Here is an 18266-nt window from a genome sequence, read left to right as displayed (position 1 = left end):
TAGTGAACCCACTCAGCACATTAGGTTCAGTCCTTTCATAAACCATGTGAAGTGTTAGCTAAAATGAATACACTCTGGAAATGTAACCTTGGGGAAATGTAATATGTCAATAATTCCACAAATATTTGAGCAAATCTTCAGAGTATTTGCGTATTTCAAGTTGTCCTGCTAACTATACAAACATTATAGTTCTTTCTGCTGTTCTGTGATGTATTTCATTATCTCCACCTTTACCACTGTGGTACCAATTTCTGCCACAACTCCTGCAATGACTTGTGCTATTGTTCATTATCTCAACATGTACTATTTCTAGCACAGCGGTGCTTGTCTCTATCAGATTTTCATCACTTTAGTGGATTTTTGGATTATCTAGGATGCTGGCTGTTGTTCAGCAATGGCAGTCTCTTGAATGAGTATTCATGGGTCAAGTCTGAGACGTGGGGAGGTGATGGACTAGTGGTATTATTGTTAGACTAATAATCCAAAAAGATGCTAATAGGGCCTCTCTTACAATTGGCCCGTAGGCAGATTTCACTTGCACGTCCCGAATTAAACAAGTGCTGGGAGGAAGCAAGTCGAGGTTCCACCGAGATTCAAACTCTGATCGCTGGATTCAAAGTCAGAGTGCTAGCCATTACACCACAGAACCAGCTAATAATCCAACAACGCAGCTAATGTTCAGGCAACCCAGGCTCAAATCCAGGCCACAGCAGATGGTGGAACTTGATTTCAACAAACAAACTATCCAGAATTAAGAATCTACCAATGTCCATAAAAGCAATATCAGTTGTTAGAAAAACCATCTGGTTCATTAATTGTCCTTAAGGGAAGGAAATCTGCCAACCTCACCTGGTCTGGCCTACATGTGACGCCAGATCCACCGCAATGTGGTTGACTCTTAAGTGCCCTCTGAAATGGCCTAGCAAGCCACTCAGTGGTATCAGTTGCTACAAGAGCTCAAAGAAATGAAACGAGATGGTTCACCTGACATTTACCAAGGCAAAGATAATGGCAGAAACAGCCTTGTCCACCCTGCAAAGTCATCCTTACTAACATCTAGGGGCTAATGCCAAAACTGTGTCTCAGACTTGCCAACAACAGCCTGACATAGCCATACACTCAGAATGATACCTGACAGATAATGTCCCATACACCAACATCACCATCACTGGATATGTCCTGTCACACCTCTATCTGGCAGACACATATTGTTGTGTGGCACTAAACCTGGCTAAATGGGACAAATTTCAAAAAGATTTAGCAACTCAAGATTGGCTATTCTTGAGGCAATGTCATAGAGATGTACAGCACAGACACAGACCCTTCGGTCCAACCCGTCCATGCCGACTAGATATCCCAAGCCAATCTAGTCCCACCTGCCAGCACCCGGCCCATATCCCTCCAAACCCTTCCTATTCATATACCCATCCAAATGTCTCTTAAATGTTGCAATTGTACCAGCCTCCACCACATCCTCTAGCAGCATATTCTATACATGTACCACCCTCTGAGTGAAAAGGTTTTGCCCTTTAGGTCTCTTTTCCCCTCTCACTCTAAGCCTATGCCCTTTAGTTCTGGACTCTCCCACCCCAGGGAAAAGACCTTGTCTATTTATCCTATCCATGCCCCTCATGATTTTATAAGCTCCTATAAGGTCATCCCTCAGCCTCCAACACTCCAGGGAAAACAGCCCCAGCCTATTCAACCTCTCCCTTTAGCTCAAACTCTCCAACCCTGGCAATCTCCTTGTAAATCCTTTCTGAACCCTTTAAAATTTCACAACATCTCTCCGATAGGAAGGAGACCAGAATTGCACGCAATATTCCAACAGTGGCCTAACCAATGTCCTGTATGGCCGCAACATGACCTCCCAACTCCTGTATTCAATACTCTGACCAATAAAAGGAAGCATACCAAATGCCGCCTTCACTATCCTATCTACCTGCGACTCCACTTTCAAGGAGCAATGAACCTGCACTCAAGGTCTCTTTGTTCAGCAACACTCCCTAACCATTAAGTGTATAAGTCCTGCTAAGATTTGCTTTCCCAAAATGCAGCACCTCACATTTATCTGAATTAAACTCCATCTGCCACTTCTCAGCCCATTGGCCCATCTGATCAAGATCACGCTGTAATCTGAGGTAACCTTCGCTGTCCACTACACCTCTAATTTTGGTGTCATCTGCAAACTTACTATACCTCTTATGCTCACATCCAAATCATTTATATAAATGACCAAAAGCAATGGACCCAGCACTAATCCTTGTGGCACTCCACTGGTCACAGGCCTCCAGTCTGAAAAACAACCCTCCTCCACCACCCTCTGTCTTCTACCTTTGAGCCAGTTCTGTACCCACATGGTGAGTTCTCCCTGTATTCCATGAGATCTAACCTTGCTTACCAGTCTCCCATGGTGAACCTTGTCGAACACCTAACTGAAGTCCAGATAGATCACATCTACCGCTCTGCCCTCACCAGTCCTCTTGGTTGAATTTTTTGAAGAAGTAACAAAGTTTGTGAGGCATGATTTCCCACGCACAAAGCCATGTTGACTATCCCTAATCAGTCCTTGGCTTTCTAAATACATGTACACCCTGTCCTTCAGGATTCCCTCCAACAACTTGCCCACCACCAACATCAAGCTCACTTTTCTATAGTTCCCTGGCTTGTCCTTTCCATCTTTCTTAAACAGTGGCACCATGTTAACCAACCTCCAGTCTTCTGGCACCTCACCTGTGACTATCGATGATACAAATATCTCAGCAAGAGGCCCAGCAATCGCTTCCCTAGCTTCGCACAGAGTTCTAGGGTACACCTGATCATATCCTCGGGATTTATCCACTTTTATGTATTTCAAGATATTCAGCACTTCCTCCTCTGTAATCTGAACATTTTGCAAGATTTTCCACAGTAAACACTAATGCAAACTACTTGTTTAGTATCTGTCCCGTCTCCTGCGGCTCCACAGAAAGGCCATCTTGCTGATTTTGAGTGGCCTTACTCTCTCCCTAGTTACCCTTTTGTCCTTAATGTATTTGTAAAAACCCTTTGAATTCTTCTTCGCTTTGGCTAATACAGTTATCTCAAGTCCCCTTTTTGCCCTCCTGATTTCTCTCTTTAGTATACTTCTACTGCCTTTATACTCTTCTAAGGATTCACTCGATCCTTCCTGTCTCTGCCTGTCATATGCATCATGAAAAGGATTAGAATTGTACTCCAGCACAACCTGCGACCTCATAGCCCAGCATATTCCCCTTTTAGCCATTACCATTAAGTCAGCAGATTGACCCTGGTCATTGGAGAGTCCAGGAGGCCATGCTAGAAGCAGCCTAGGTGCACCTAAAAATGAGGTGTCAACCTCACAACGCTGTCAAACAGGACTGACTACTTTTGTGCCAAAAGTCATAAGCAGCAAGTGAAAGACAGACCTAAGCGAGCCCACAGCCCTCATCCCGTCGTGAATGGTGGTGCACAATTAAACAATTCACTGGAGGGGAAGGCTGCACAAATATCCCGATCCTCAATGATGGAAGAGCTCAATTTACCAATGCAAAAGTCAAGGAGGAAGTACTTACAGCAGTCTTCAGCCAAAAGTGCTTGAGGATGATCCATCTCCGCCTCCTCCTGCGGTCCCCACCACCACAGAGACTAGTCTTCAGCTATCTACAAAGAAACAGTTGGAGGCACTTGATACTACAAAGGTTATGGTCCCTGACAACACTTCGGCAATAGTACTGAAGACTTGTGCTCCAGAACTTGCCTGTTCCCTCGTCAAGCCCTCCAGTTTAGTTACAACACTGCCATCTACCTGACAATGTGGAAAATTGCCCAGGTATGTCCTGTATACACAAAGCAGGACAAATCCAATTACTATCCCATCAATTTACTTTTGATCATCAGTCAAGTGATGAAAGCTGTCATCAGCAGTGTTACCAAGCAGCATCTGCTCAAGCTTAGTGATGCCAGTTTAGGTCCTGCCAGGGCCACTTAGCTCCTGATCTCATTACAGCCTCGGTTCAAACATAAACAAACGAGCTAAATTCTTGAAGTGAGGTGAGAGTGATGGCCCTTGACATCAAGACTGTATTTGACTCTGTGTGGCATCAAGGACCCTGAGCAAAACTGGAATCATTGAGTGTTAGGAGCCAACTCTCCGATGGTTGAAGTCATACCTTGCATATAAGAAAAGGATCATGGTTATTGGAGATCAATCATCTCAGCTGATGAACATCTCTGCAGGAGTTCCTTAGGGTGGTATCCTATGCCCAATTATCTTTTGTTGCTTTATTAATGACCTTCCCTGTATCAGAGTAGGGATGTTTGCTGATGATTGCAGAATTCTCAGCACCATTTGTGACTTCTCAGACACTGAAGCAGTCCATGTTCAAATGAAACAAGAAATGGACAGTATCCAGACTTAGGTTGACAAGTGGTAAGTAACATTGCATCACACAAATTACCAGCTATGACAATAACCAATAAGAGACAAGCTGAACACCAGCCCTTGATATTTAATGGTATTACCATTACTGAATCCCCCACTATCAACATCCAATGGGGTTACCATTGACGCGAAACTGAACTAGACTTGTCACATAAACACAATGGCTACTAGATCAGGTCAGAGGCTAGGAAAATTGTAGCAAGTAATTCATTCCTGACTCCTCAAAGCCTGTTTGTCAACAAGGAACAAGTCAGGAGTGTGAAGGAATACTCCCAATTTGCCTATATGGGTCCAAGATTCCAGCATCCGCAGTAATGTACTCCAACTCTTAACAACACTGAATAAGTTTGACACTATCCAGGACAAAGCAGCCCTCTTGATTGGCACTGCATCCACTCCTTCCACCACTAACACTCAGTCGCAACAATGTGTACTGTCTACAAGATGCACTGCAGAAATTCACCAAAGACCCTCGATAGCACCTTCCAAACCTGCAATCATTTCCATCTAAAAGATCAAGGGCAACAGATACATGGGAAAACCATCACCTGCAAATTCCCCTTCAAGCCACTCACTAAACTGACTTTAAAATATATCACCGTTCCTTCACTGTTGCTGGGTCAAAATCCTGGCATTCCCTCTGTAAGGGCATTGTGGACTGCATTGGTTAAAGAAGTCCACTCACCACCAACACCCTGAGGGTAGGTAGGGAGAGGCAATAAATGCTGGCTAGCCAACAATGACCACATCCCAAAGATATAATCCGGGAGGATGCTTCAATGTGCTGCTGAGAGCATGCAGTCCTTAAGGATACTATGAAAGTTCATTTGTTTGCGTAACTCTGCCTTTCTGTATCATTGCCCACTTTTTAATCTCTCTCTTGTCTATTTATTCACCTTTCTACAAATACTAGAAATCAGTTCTGCTTATAAAGTATCCTGACTGATCGATCTTAACTTATTGTTTTACCTCATTCCAGTTCAGCCTAACTCATGTTATACAACTTGATATAATCATGGATAAGAGGAACATTTTCTGTCTCTTTGCCAGCAATATGTTTTATTTTTCTATATCTCTGACATAACTGAATGAAAAATTATAATCTGAGTAGTACTGTCTGATTTTATAGCGAATTGAGTAAATCATGCCATATATTTTAAAGTATATATGTGTAATTAGTTGAAATATTCACATCACTAATTTTTTTTGTCACAATTATTTGTACTCGCAACCTGGTTATATTTGCACTGATGTTTTATATCTCTAGGAATTTTCTTAATGACTCATGATTGACGAGGAAATTCCATGATAGAAGTTGGCATTTGTATTGGAGCAACATTTCAGAGTGGCAGGCCAATAGCTAATAGAAACAGGTTCCTCATTACCCTGAGCTTACTGTTTTTCCCACATTGGTTTCGATACTCCCTTACTGAGAACGTACTGGAAGCTGGATAGGCTTGGATTGTTTTCTTGAGAGCAGAGAATGCAGAGCAGGCCTGATTGAAATGAATAAGATTGTGAGGCACACGGACAGGGTGGATAGAAATGAACTTTTCTCCTTCATTGAAAGATCAGTAATGAGGGGGCGTAATTTTAAGGTGAAAGGCAGGAGGTTTAGAGGTAATTTGAAGAAAATATTTTTCACTCAGGTGTGATGGGAATCTGGAATGCATTGCCTGGGAGGGAAGTCGAGGCAGGAAACCTCATAACCTTTAAAATGTTGGATGAGCACTTAATGTCATAACATTCAAGGCTATGGGCCAAGTAATGGAAGGTTGGGTTAATAGGTTGCGGACTCACTGGGCCAAAAGGTCTCATTGAGACGGCCGCACGGTAGCTCAGTGGTTAGCACTGCTGCCTCAGCGCCAGGGTCCCAGATTCAATCCCAGCCTTGGGCAACTGTCTGGTGGGGTTGCACGGTGGCTCAGTGGTTAGCACTACTGCCTCACGCCACCAGGATCCCAGGTTCAATTCTCACCTCAGGTGACTGAATGTGTGGAGTTTGCACATTCTCCCCGTGTCTGCGTGGGTTTTCTCCGGGTGCTCTGGTTCCTCCCACAGTCCAAAGATGTGCAGGTCAGGTGAATTGGCCATGCTCAATTGCCCTAAGTGTTAGGTGCATTAGTCAGAGGGAAATTGGTCTGGGTGGATTACTCTTCGGAGGGTTGCTGTGGACTGGTTGGGCCGAAGGGACACTAGGGAATATAATCTAATCTAATCATATGTTGTACAATGGTCTTCCCCTTCCTAAACTAAAGGAAATCTGAGGAAATATACCTGGTTTGTTGCGCTGATCAGTTTAGAACAGCAATGGCAGAGAAAGTAAGACACTTGGCTGTCTGTGCTACAATGCTAGATGACCTGGGAAGACCCAGAGGAGCAGAAAATTGGTTGATATTCCTTAAGTAAATATTTTTATTGAATGAAATCAAAATTTTTATTTTAGATAACTCCCATTAATACTTTTTTTCAACCTTTCATTTCTGTAGGTATTTTGAAGAAATTTTTAATGCCAGTGGTAAAGCAGCCCTTGTGAAGGAATTTGGAGACTGGTTCAGTTACAACAAGACACCTCGAGCACTGATATTCCATCGAAATCAGACTTTAGTTACAGACATGTATTCAATGATTAAATTAATGAGGTACATGGAGCTATATCAGTCAGGATAACGATTCTGCATTGTATTGATCGTTTAAATTAGTAAATATAGTGAGTTTCAGCTAAATTGCAGGACATTACACTACCATACAGGACTTGGTTAAACCTCACGGTATATTGATTCTTAAATTCTGTTATTTGCCTAAAATAGATACTCATAAATAGCAACTGAGTACTTTTTAGTGTGTTTTAAGGAATTAGACAAGATCATGGTACTTGAATTACTAAATTCTATCCTAGACTAAAATATTGAAACCTGCTCTTGAAAGGTTAATAGTCTTGGCCTGAAATAAGCTTTTATGATTAAAACTAATGTCTAATTTATCTTGGATTTATCCACAATATTATGTACATTTTACAGTGAAAATATGTGTTGATGTTATTGAGCTCAAGGTTCCAAAATGTTTTCTATTAATTTCCATTAGTCAGCATTCTCCTTGTGTGTATTATCATACAACAATATACTCAAATATTGGACTAATTAGCTAACATGAAATTCGGAGCTTATGTTGATGCTAGACACACACACTAGTTTCTTGAATCCAAGTACCATGTGGGTAGGTAAAGGTGTCAACTGGGACCTGATTGAAATTATTAATTTTAAAACGTTTGCAAGCCAAACGATTACAACTCAGAGAGATGACCTTTTCCATTTGTGAATTGGAACTGCCATATAAAATTAATTAATTGTGAGAGAAATCAAAACTAGCAGCCATAATTGTAAGATAGTTGATAATAAATCCAAAAGGGAATTCAGGAAAAACTGCTTTCCATAGTGTGATTAGCAGGTGGAACGTAGTACCAAATGAAATGGTTGAGGCAGATACCATAGCTGTACCCAAGCGAAAGAATAACTATGCAAGGTCAAATGAAATCAAAGGTTATACTAATAGTTAGATGAAGTAAAGTGAGAGATCCATGTGGAGCATTAATACTGGCATTGACCAGTTTGGCTGACTAGCGTGTTTCTGTGCTGAAAATTCTCTGTTGCTTTTTATCTGAAAATTACATCTAAATCTACAGGATTCCACTTTAAGCAGACTACATTTTGAAGTAGCACATTTTATATTCAGCCTGTTCCTGTTCTATCTTCATTATTTTTATTCTTCTGTTTGAACATTTTATGTTTGAGACCTAAGCTACTGTAATGGCAATAGCAAATTTCTTTTATCTCCAAAGGGACTGAGACTTTTTTGGTTTGCACTCCCCCTTAGAGCAAAAAAGTAAGGACATATATAAAAGAGGTACTTGCAAATTTTGAGGCACATCAGCTTACTTTGCTGAATGTTGGGATTTTCCAAAATGAGGATGTGGGCCCAAAACTGGGCACTTTGAGATTTGGTTTGATTTATTTGACTATCAACTCATAGGATATTGGATTTAAAACATTAATGCGCCATGATTATGCTTGCTAATTTTCAGATTTTTATTGATTTCATATCATTGAGCACAATGCCTTTTTCTTCTCAGTTAAAAATAATGATCATTAACAGAAAATGTAAGATTTAATCAGGAACATTTGTTAAATGAAAGAAATAATATTTCATACAAATAGTAGGAACTCTAAACTGTTTTTACAGAGTGCAATATGAAAAAGATGTATACTCTAAGACAACCGGGGAGAAGATTGCCAGAACCAAATGTGGTGTTTCACAAACCTTACTGCCTCTACTAGCTAAGCACGCTAAGATCTTTTCCTGGATCTCAAATTTAGTGCTCTTCAATTCTTTAATCAACAGGTGTTAATCACAAAGAATGTTACTACTACAACTTGGCTTTATCTGCCCCTCTTGGCACCCATCCAAACTAATAAAAAGAAATGCACAACATAAATCTAAGGTTTTTTCATGTTTTCAGATGTTCCAAAGCTCTTTAAAGCCAATGAAATACTTTCAAAGTGCTGCAGTGTAAGAATTGTGCTGGAAGTCTTCAACTTTCAGACTCCAATTGGAAGGCTATTGCTTGTTTAGACCTTTCATTACATTCGACTATTAATCTCTTAGATATAAAATAATGCATTTAAATATAACTTTGATTGTTTGCAAGTTTTCACTCTTCAGGTTAATTTATTAGTTTTTATTTGTCAGGTACAATAACTTTGAGAATGACCCTCTTTCTGAATGTAAGAAATGCAATCCTAAATGCAACGGCGAAAATGCAATTTCTGCTAGATCTGATCTAAATCCAGCCAATGGAACTTACCCATTTTCAGCATTAGGACAGCGTTCACATGGTGGTACAGACATGAAGGTGAGATTTTTTTGATTGTATTGGACAGCACAAAGAATTGCCTGGGGATACAGAACAACAATGTTGGAAATGAGCAACAGCAAATGAATGGGAGATCATTTAAAATTTTGGATGTGACCTTTCATATAAACAGCAGGAATTCTAATGATGGGTTCTACTTGAAACATTTTAGGTCGTTTTATTTAAATACAGACTGCCTTGTCATGCAACTCTAATAGTGTCCATTATTTCAGTTTTTCTTTGCTTTATTGCTACACAGAAAAATTTTAATTCAGACCCAAGTTATTTTAATTCCTTTTAGTTAACAACGTATTCATCCTAGGGCAAGCCAAACAGAGACCTGCACAGGAATTCCTGGAGGCCTGGCACTCAACCCGGAACTCCATTAACAAACATGTAGAGTTAGATCCCATTAAGAAACAAACCCGGAAATGATGCCACCCACCTCAGCAAAACAGGACACGCAAATAGCAAACCAGGACAGAACGCCAATGCTTCACCTGAGGCGCACTGATGATGTTACCTGAATGGTGACGAAATGTCTTCAAATAAACTTACCAGCTCAGCGAGCAAGTTAACAACCTCATTCTATGGCACTGTCTAGTCACAGTGCAGTGAGAGTACATCTTTAATCTTCTTCTTTCAACAAACCTGACAGATTTAACTGATCGTTTTGTCATTACATTTGAATATTGAATACCTACTGACAGTGCCTCTTCAAAAGTACTTAATTGTCTGAAATATAAGTTTTATTTACGTAAGTGCTTATATTCCACAAACACACTCTTCTTTCTTTTAGATATAATTAAACCATTTCTAATTGGCAATTCCTCTCTGTGGGCCCACTATTGTAACCAAGATTGCTTTCTTACACTAGCATTAACTCTTTTGATGATTTGTGACTTGTGTTAATACCTAGGTTACTTCATTTGAGTTACACAAGAACTACCAGATGATTGCAGTGAGTGGTCCAACATGGGATCAAGTTCCAGCATTTCAGTGGAGCAAATCCCCTTTCAGCAAGCTTATGCACAAGGGACAACCTGATCTTTGGAAGTTTCTACCAGTAATGGTGCAGTGGAACTGAAAACCTAAGAACATTTACCAGATTAAAAAAGTATTTTAAATCGGAATAAACCATTTATGTTTATCATCTGCCTCACTTAACATAAGAATGTTTAAACTTTACAAAGCTGATTGTTGAATGAGAGTAATTGTAAATGTCTGAGCACAATTTGTGGTGTAAATTTTGCAAAATAATCACTAAGTCTTGCCAAAGTTGCATTTTGAATGCATTCATGCATCAGTATTGTTGTGTACTTGATTTGAATTTGAAGCACCTAGTGTTCCAATTTAATATGAACAAAGCAAAAATATTCACAAATTAAAGCTTATGACAGGGTTTTACACCAAATGTATTTTTACAGCTAATTATCTGCTAAGTAAAAGGCTTTTTTTTTTGAAGGCTTTAATCTTTGATAACTTAATGAACAAGAGAAAATTCAGCTCCCAGGATGACAACTACTTTTCAATGAGGGGGACCTGAGGGACTGTAGTGTATCTGATTGACCATGACAAGTCACACAGACTGAGCTGTCCAGTAGTTATACTAAATAAAAGTTCATTTTAAGGTCAATTCTTATAGAACAAATCCCATGACATTGGATACATGTTGCACCTTCCTGTGACTTGTCCATCCATATGATTGATTAGTTGCCTGCTGGTAGATCATCCACCAAAAGTTTTGCAAGTGCAATCGAATTGCCGGACTTTATATATGGTTGCTGTTAACCTGATTTGAACATTGTTTGAAACTTCAGCTTTTCTTTAATGTTTCTTATATTCTACATATCTGGTGCTAATACAAAAATTTGTACATTACGTTTGAATACAAAGTTGTTGATTTATTCTTGAGCACAATGCATGTTTTGATATATCCTATTTCACTGACTTTATATGTGCATCAAATTTGAGTGGCTTGATTTAATGTTGGGATAGAATAATGTATCTTTTCCAGGTCTGTACCTTGCTGATGGTATCCAAATGATCAATTTTCTTGTGTCAGGAAAAATAAACTTGGACCGGAGATGAATGGTATTGATTTAGAATACTGTTCCAATTAATCATGATGTCGGGTAGTTTTTCAGGCGATCTTCGATACTGATACTCAAGTCAGAACTACTCTCAAACTGACAATGTTTAATTTCTGGTAACATTATACTAGCAAGTAAAGATTCTTCAGATGAAGCCAAGAACAGATAAAGATTCAGCTAGCTATGTAGATTACATTCCCTACCGTATGGGAACGGGCCCTTCGGTCCAACAAGTCCACACCAACCGTCCAAAGAATAACCCACCCAGTCCCATTCGACGACAATTTTTTTTACCCCTGACTAATGCTCCTAGCATTATGGCAATTTAGCATAGCCAATTCACCTGACCAGCACATCTTTGGATTATAGGAGGAAACCAGAGCACGCGGAGGAAACCCACGCAGACACAGAATGTACAAACTCCATACACAGTCGCCTGAGGTAGGAATCGAACCTGGGACCCTGGTGCTGTGAGGCAGCAATGCTAACCACTGAGCCACTGTACTACATCAGTAATTTAATCCCTAAATAATGTAATTTAATCCCCATCTTAAATTCCTCTTTTAGCCCTTTATTTTTTATGTAAACACATTATGTTGTTTAGCATTAAATAGAAAACTTCATGGCATTGCAGGAAGAGGAATCATTGAATTGACTGGAGCTGAGAAATTACTCTGCAAATCAGACCAAGAAGCAATCTAAACCTTGAGGTGCTATATTAATGGTAAGAGGCTGCAATTGTAGCGTGCCTATCTTATATCCAGTCCTCATGATAAATGTAGACATGGGAATTTAACTTTGAGCGCCACACACAAATGTATTTGTACCATGTATCCAGTGTAATCCTATGTAATCCTTTTGTATTGTTCCCTCACTGGTACTGGTGAACCATATGTGTAAGATATCATTTGAGGAAATTTGGTCATCTAGCAATTACCAATATGAATTAAAAAGCAAAATATTGCTGATGATAGAAAGCTGCAATAAAAATAGAAAATGCGACAACATACTCAGCAAATCAGGCAGTATCTGTGGAGAAAGAAAGTGTTAATATTTCAGGCTGATAAATGTATTCGCAGTTATGATGAAAGGTTGAGATATAATAATTTGTCTAATTTATTGCATTCCGGAAAAACCAACTGTGCAGTTCTGTTCTCTCCAACTGTAGTTCCATTTGCCTACTTTACCCTGTTCTTCTTTGCTTTTTAGTTTCCTTCTCATGCTTGAGCTGCCCCATTGGGTAACTTCATGTTTTCATTGTCCCACCCATCTCCTTGCTCAAAATCTATTATATCAATACAAGCAGTGTTTATTTGAACCGACACTTGGTTTAAATCTGAGTCAATTTAGCCTAAACTGGGTAAGGGTGGTATGCCCTTTCCCAGAAACAAATGGGAACCAGTCAGCTCCTTGTAACAATCATGTGGTTGATTTCACATTAGCTCCCAAATAACTGAGTTAGTGCATTCAATTATATAAATTGCCATTGGTGATATTTGATTCCAGGGTTGTAAAGTCTAATTAGAAGACACATCACACTGAACCTGAATCATTTAAATTCAGATTTTTAAAAATAAAGTTCTTTTGAGTACAAACCAATACCAGGTTTCTGTCCTGAAGATTGTGCTGTTGGAGCTGCTTTGCTAAGCTATTGTGATTCAAGGGTGTTATCAATTACAACATTATTCACACACATTGCTGTTCATAATTGAGAATCTCACAACGCCAGGTTATAGTCCAACAGTTTACTTGGAAGCACTAGCTTTCGGAGTGCTGCTCCTGTATCAGGTGGTTATGGAACATAAGATCATAAGACACCAGAATTTATAGCAAAAGTTTACAGTGATGTAACTGAAATTATATATCGAAAAAGACCTCTACTCTTTGTTCAGTCTCATCTTTTAGAATGAACATGTTGGTTTCAGCTCTTTCATATGTAATTGCAGAACTTTTTTCAAGTTACATTCTCAAGTGAACTTTAACAATTAGTGAGGTAAAAACAATGACTGCAGATGCTGGAAACCAGATTCTGGATTAGTGGTGCTGGAAGAGCACAGCAGTTCAGGCAGCATCCAAATAGCTTCGAAATCGACGTTTCGGGCAAAAGCCCTTCATCAGGAATAAAGGCAGTGAGCCTGAAGCATGGAGAGATAAGCTAAACATTGTGGCACAAACCGTCTCACACAGGGTACCTCACACCTTCAATGCATTAGCTGGACTGACATGATACTAATTGTTAAATGGGTGGAAACTGAAGAAGTGTAGCATCATGAGTTTCTCTGTGGGTTTGCGGTAGTGAGGTGCTGAGGTGCCCATCCTTGATGGAGATGCATGTGTCCAAGCATGAGACAGATAGTAGAGATTAGTCCATGGCGTGTTTGATGGTGGGATGAATCTCGTTGATAGCACTGTGTAGTTTTTTTCAGTGACTCGTCACCATGGGTCCAGAAGAAGAAAATGTTGTCAATGTACCTGGTGTGTAGTGTTGGTTGGAGATCCTGCATACAGAAGTTTTGTTTGAACCTGTGAATGAAAATGTTGGCATACTGGGGTGCAAATTTGGTCCCCATGGCAGTTCCATATATCTGGAGGAAGAACTGGTTTTCAAAGGTAAAAATGTTATGGTCGAGGATAGAGCACTATCCTACAACTCATCCGCTTTGAGATTGGCAGTTGTTGGTGTTTAATACTGAGGCTGTTGCCGCGATGCCATCATTGTGGGAGATGCTGGTATAGAGTGCTGAAATGTCCGTTGTGATGTGGAATGTTCCCGGTTCAACTGGTCTGTGGGTGCTGGGTTTCTGTAAGAAATCCGTAGCGTCAGGGCAAAAGCTGGGGATCTGTACAATGGGTTTCAAGGTGCCTTCAACACAACCAGAAAAATTCTCACACAGGGTCCCATTACCTGATGGGATGTTCTGGTGTGTTGGCTTTGTGTATTTTCGGAAGGCAGTAGAAGTTGACTACACCAGAAGTATGTGGGATGAGGGCACGGAGGGAACGTTGAAGGACTGGATCCAAAGTCCTGATCAATGTGTTTAGTTCATGGGTACTCTTTGGTTGGATCAGCCGGGAGTTACTTGTGGTGTTCCTAACCTCAAACAGATTGTTGTTCGTAGCAAACTACCCAGCTTTCAGGACAACACCATACAACCTTGTCATGGTAGACACTGCAAGACATGTCAGAGTGTCGACACGGATACCACCATTACGTATGGGGACACCTTCCACCGTGTATGTGGCAGGTACTCTTGCGACTCAGCTGACGTCTATCTCCTCTGCTGCAGGCAAGGATGCTCTGAGGCATGGTAGATTAGTGGGACCAAGCAGAGGCTACGGCAACGGATGAATGGACACTGCACAACTATCAACAAACAGGAGTGTTCCCTCCCAGTCGGAGAACACTTCGGTGGTCCAGGACATTTGGGACAGGCAACAATGGAAAGTGGCCGGGCAGAAGCTGATCGCCAAGTTTGGTACCCATGGGCATGGCCTCAACCGGGACTTGGGTTTATGTTACACTACAGATTACCCCCTTGCACTACACACAGACACACCTACACACACACACCAACAGACATGATCCTACAGACCCTCTCTCATACACCATTTCTTTCTCATACGCTCACACATACACTCCCACACTCACGCATACACACACCCTCTCATAGGCACTCATGTCGGTGTGCGGTGGGGGAGGTTATAAGTTTTGTATATGAATTTGTACTTGCAGAATTACATTTTATTTTGCTCAAAAACTGCATGAATCCATTTAAGATTCTGTAAATCCATATTTAAATATTAGAATCAGTCTGAACATTATGGCACAGAGTCTCACAAAGGGCACCTTACACATTCAATGCATTATCTGGGCGGACGTGGCACCAATTGTTAACTTCAGAATGCAACTTTAAAAAAGTTCTGTGATTTACAAATGAAAGAATTGAAGCCAACATGGTCATTCTAAAAGATGAGAGAGTTAACAATCAATCCAGGTCTTTTACAATATATAATTTGTTATATCACACTGTAAACTTTTGCTATAAATTCTGTTTTTTATAATCTTATACCCCACAATCACCTGCTGAAGAAGCAGCGGTCCGAAAGCTAGTGCTTCCAAATAAACTTGTTGGACTATAACTTGGTGTTGTGATTTTTAACTTTGTACATGAGAGTCCAATATCACACCTCCACATCATTGCCCTTCACAGCAGTTTCTTGCTCATGGTAAACAATAAGAGCTCAGTAGATTATTTTCTCCTGGCATTGCTCATTATCACTAATTTTTCTAATGGTCATATCCACAACCATACTATTAATCTGTTAATTTGCTGTTATTGTTCTGAATGGGTCAATGTCAGACTGACCACGGCATAGTCACCCATTGTGTTATGGGAGGGTGTGGCCATGTTCTTGAAAATAACTCGCATTGCTCCTATGAAATATCTGTAAAATGGAAAGAAAGCAGACTAATAACTACCTCCCATGTCTCTTTTAGAGAACAGGTTATTGCTCACATAGGCGTTGCTAGTTGTTTAGTAAACTCTACAAGGATTTTATTTTGGTCTTTTCCACTGGTTGAAATTCAATTATCTGCAAAATGTTTTTAAAATGTGCACTGTTTTGACTATGTGTATGAGCTAGGGTTTGGTATCCGTTGTCATGTTCAGTAGGAGCAGATTAAAGATGCTGGCAACAGTTCTCACCTTCAAACTGACTGTTTTCCCAGGGATGTTTGTGATTTGCTATCATCTTGCTGCTGGTCTTGGTCAATAGAGTAGCTAAAACTTACTGTTGAGTTCATGCTTCAAGCTATTTAACTGAGTAAACTTTTTAAGGTGACCACTGACTATTTTTCAGTTAAATCACTACTTTCGACAGCTTAGTAATTGTAAGTTGAACTTGATGGTGGACCTTTTTATATTTGAAATTAAAATACAGAGCAGGCCTTGCAAACTCTGCGTCTGAAGTGATAACTTATTGGTTTTTAGGCTTTCTCTGCCAATGTCACTTTGCTATTCATGTAATTCCAAGAATACATGTTGAGGCATGTTTGTCCAGAATCTAGTCCCAATAACGTTGCAGAAGGTATAGTCCACAAGGTAAAGGAGCAGAACTGGGCTATTCGATTATGGCTGATACGTTCTCAACCTAGTTTTCTGCCTTCTCTTCTTAACCCTCGTTCCCCTTACTAATTGAGAACTTATCTGTCTCTAACTTAAATACACACAATGACTTGGCCTCCACAGCCTTCTGCAGAAATGAGTTTCACAGGTTCACCACCCTCTGGCAGAAGAAATTCCTCCTTATCCCAGTTCTCTGAGGCTGTATTCTTGGGTCCTAGACTCGCCTATTAGTGGAAACATCTCTATGTCCACTCTACCCAGGCTTCTCAGTTTCCTGTAAGTTTTAGTCAGCTTTCCCCCACCCCACCCTAAATCCATCAAGTACAGGTCAAGTACCATTCCTCATATGACAAGCCCGGGATTTTTCTTGTAAACCTCTTCTGGACCCTTACACCAGCACGTGCAACATCCTTCCAGGTGGAGCCCAAAACTTCTCACAATATCCCAAAGCAGTCTGACCAGAGCCTTCTACAACCTCAGCAGTACGTTCCTGCTCTAGCCTTCCTGAATTGAATACTAATGTTACTAACTGCTAATTGAACCTGCAAGTTAACCTTGAGCATTCTGAACCAGGACTCCCAAGTCCCTTTGTGCTTCACATTTCCAAAGGAAATTTCCTCATTTAAAAAAAGTCCACACCTCTCTTGTTCCTACCAAATTGCATAACTGCTCACTTTCCCACTTTGTATCCCACGTACCACTTCTGTGCTTACTCTCTTAGCCTGTCTAAATCCTTCAATCAGCCTCCCCGCTTCCTCAACACTACCTGTCCCTCCACCCACGTTATCTCATATCCAAACTTAGCAACAATGCCCTCATTCCTTAGTTCAGATTGTTAAAGTATAACATAAATAGTTGTGTCCCAACACTGACCCCTGCGGAACGTCATGAATTATTGTGTGCCTGCCTGAAAAATACCCCTTTCTTCCCACACTCTGCCTTCTGCTGTCAACCAATTCCCTATCCAGGCCTTGCCCCTGACACCATGGGCTCGTATTTAGTAGCCTCCTGTGCAGCGCCTTGTCTAAGGGAAAGGCGAGCGGGTCGCCCTCCAATGACCTGTTGCTCAGTCTTCTCATAATATGAAATACACGTCTGGTGTAGACTGAAGTCCATGTTTGAAAAGCGGCTTAATAAATTACCATAAATCAATGATTACTTCTGGAATTTCAGTGAACAACCGAAATCCATTCCTTTCTCTCGCCCATCTTCCCACTAAGTGACTTAACACTTTTTTTAAGCAAAATGGTGTTGTAAGTGGGGCCATGTAACAAGGAAATAGTCTATACTTCTACAGTGATTTTAATGTGGTGAAAGGTACCAAGACACTTTAACAACCAATATTAAATATTACTTGAGAACAAGTCAAAAGGTAGTTTTTCAAGAAGGAAAGTGTGGTAGAGATTTAAGGGCGTATTCCATTGTTTTGCTAAATGCTAAGATGATTCAACAGTAACGCGAATCTCCCACACGAATGTAATGATTCGTGTGTCGACAATTCTTTAACGGATATAGACCACAAAGCAAGTTTAAATTAACCACGAGTAAATAAAGCTCCTCCTAGCGGAATGAAACCATCATTATTTCATGTGTACAGTGATGTCCAAGTAAAAAGAAACATTAAAGAAAAATCGAAGAAAAACAGAGTTTTGGAGATCCATCCATACGTTTCCACACCGTTCTCTGACTGACAC

The 18266-nt window shown here is 40.4% G+C and overlaps 1 protein-coding gene across 1 annotated transcript in view; it reads left to right on the top strand.

The window, feature by feature from the left end:
* Positions 1-11441, top strand: part of plbd2 (phospholipase B domain containing 2) — a 41498-nt gene extending 30057 nt beyond the window's left edge. The window contains exons 10-12 of the mRNA XM_072587356.1: positions 6934-7086; positions 9191-9353; positions 10273-11441. Coding sequence (XP_072443457.1) covers positions 6934-7086; positions 9191-9353; positions 10273-10440 — 484 coding nt within the window. The 3' untranslated portion in view covers positions 10441-11441. The remainder of the gene's footprint in view (positions 1-6933; positions 7087-9190; positions 9354-10272) is intronic.
* Positions 11442-18266: the final 6825 nt, after the last annotated feature.

Source organism: Chiloscyllium punctatum, chromosome 17 (assembly GCF_047496795.1).
Source record: "Chiloscyllium punctatum isolate Juve2018m chromosome 17, sChiPun1.3, whole genome shotgun sequence".
NCBI classification, from domain to species: Eukaryota; Metazoa; Chordata; class Chondrichthyes; order Orectolobiformes; family Hemiscylliidae; genus Chiloscyllium; species Chiloscyllium punctatum.
Note: the sequence above shows the minus strand (reverse complement) of the source record. Positions and strands in the feature narration are given on the sequence as shown.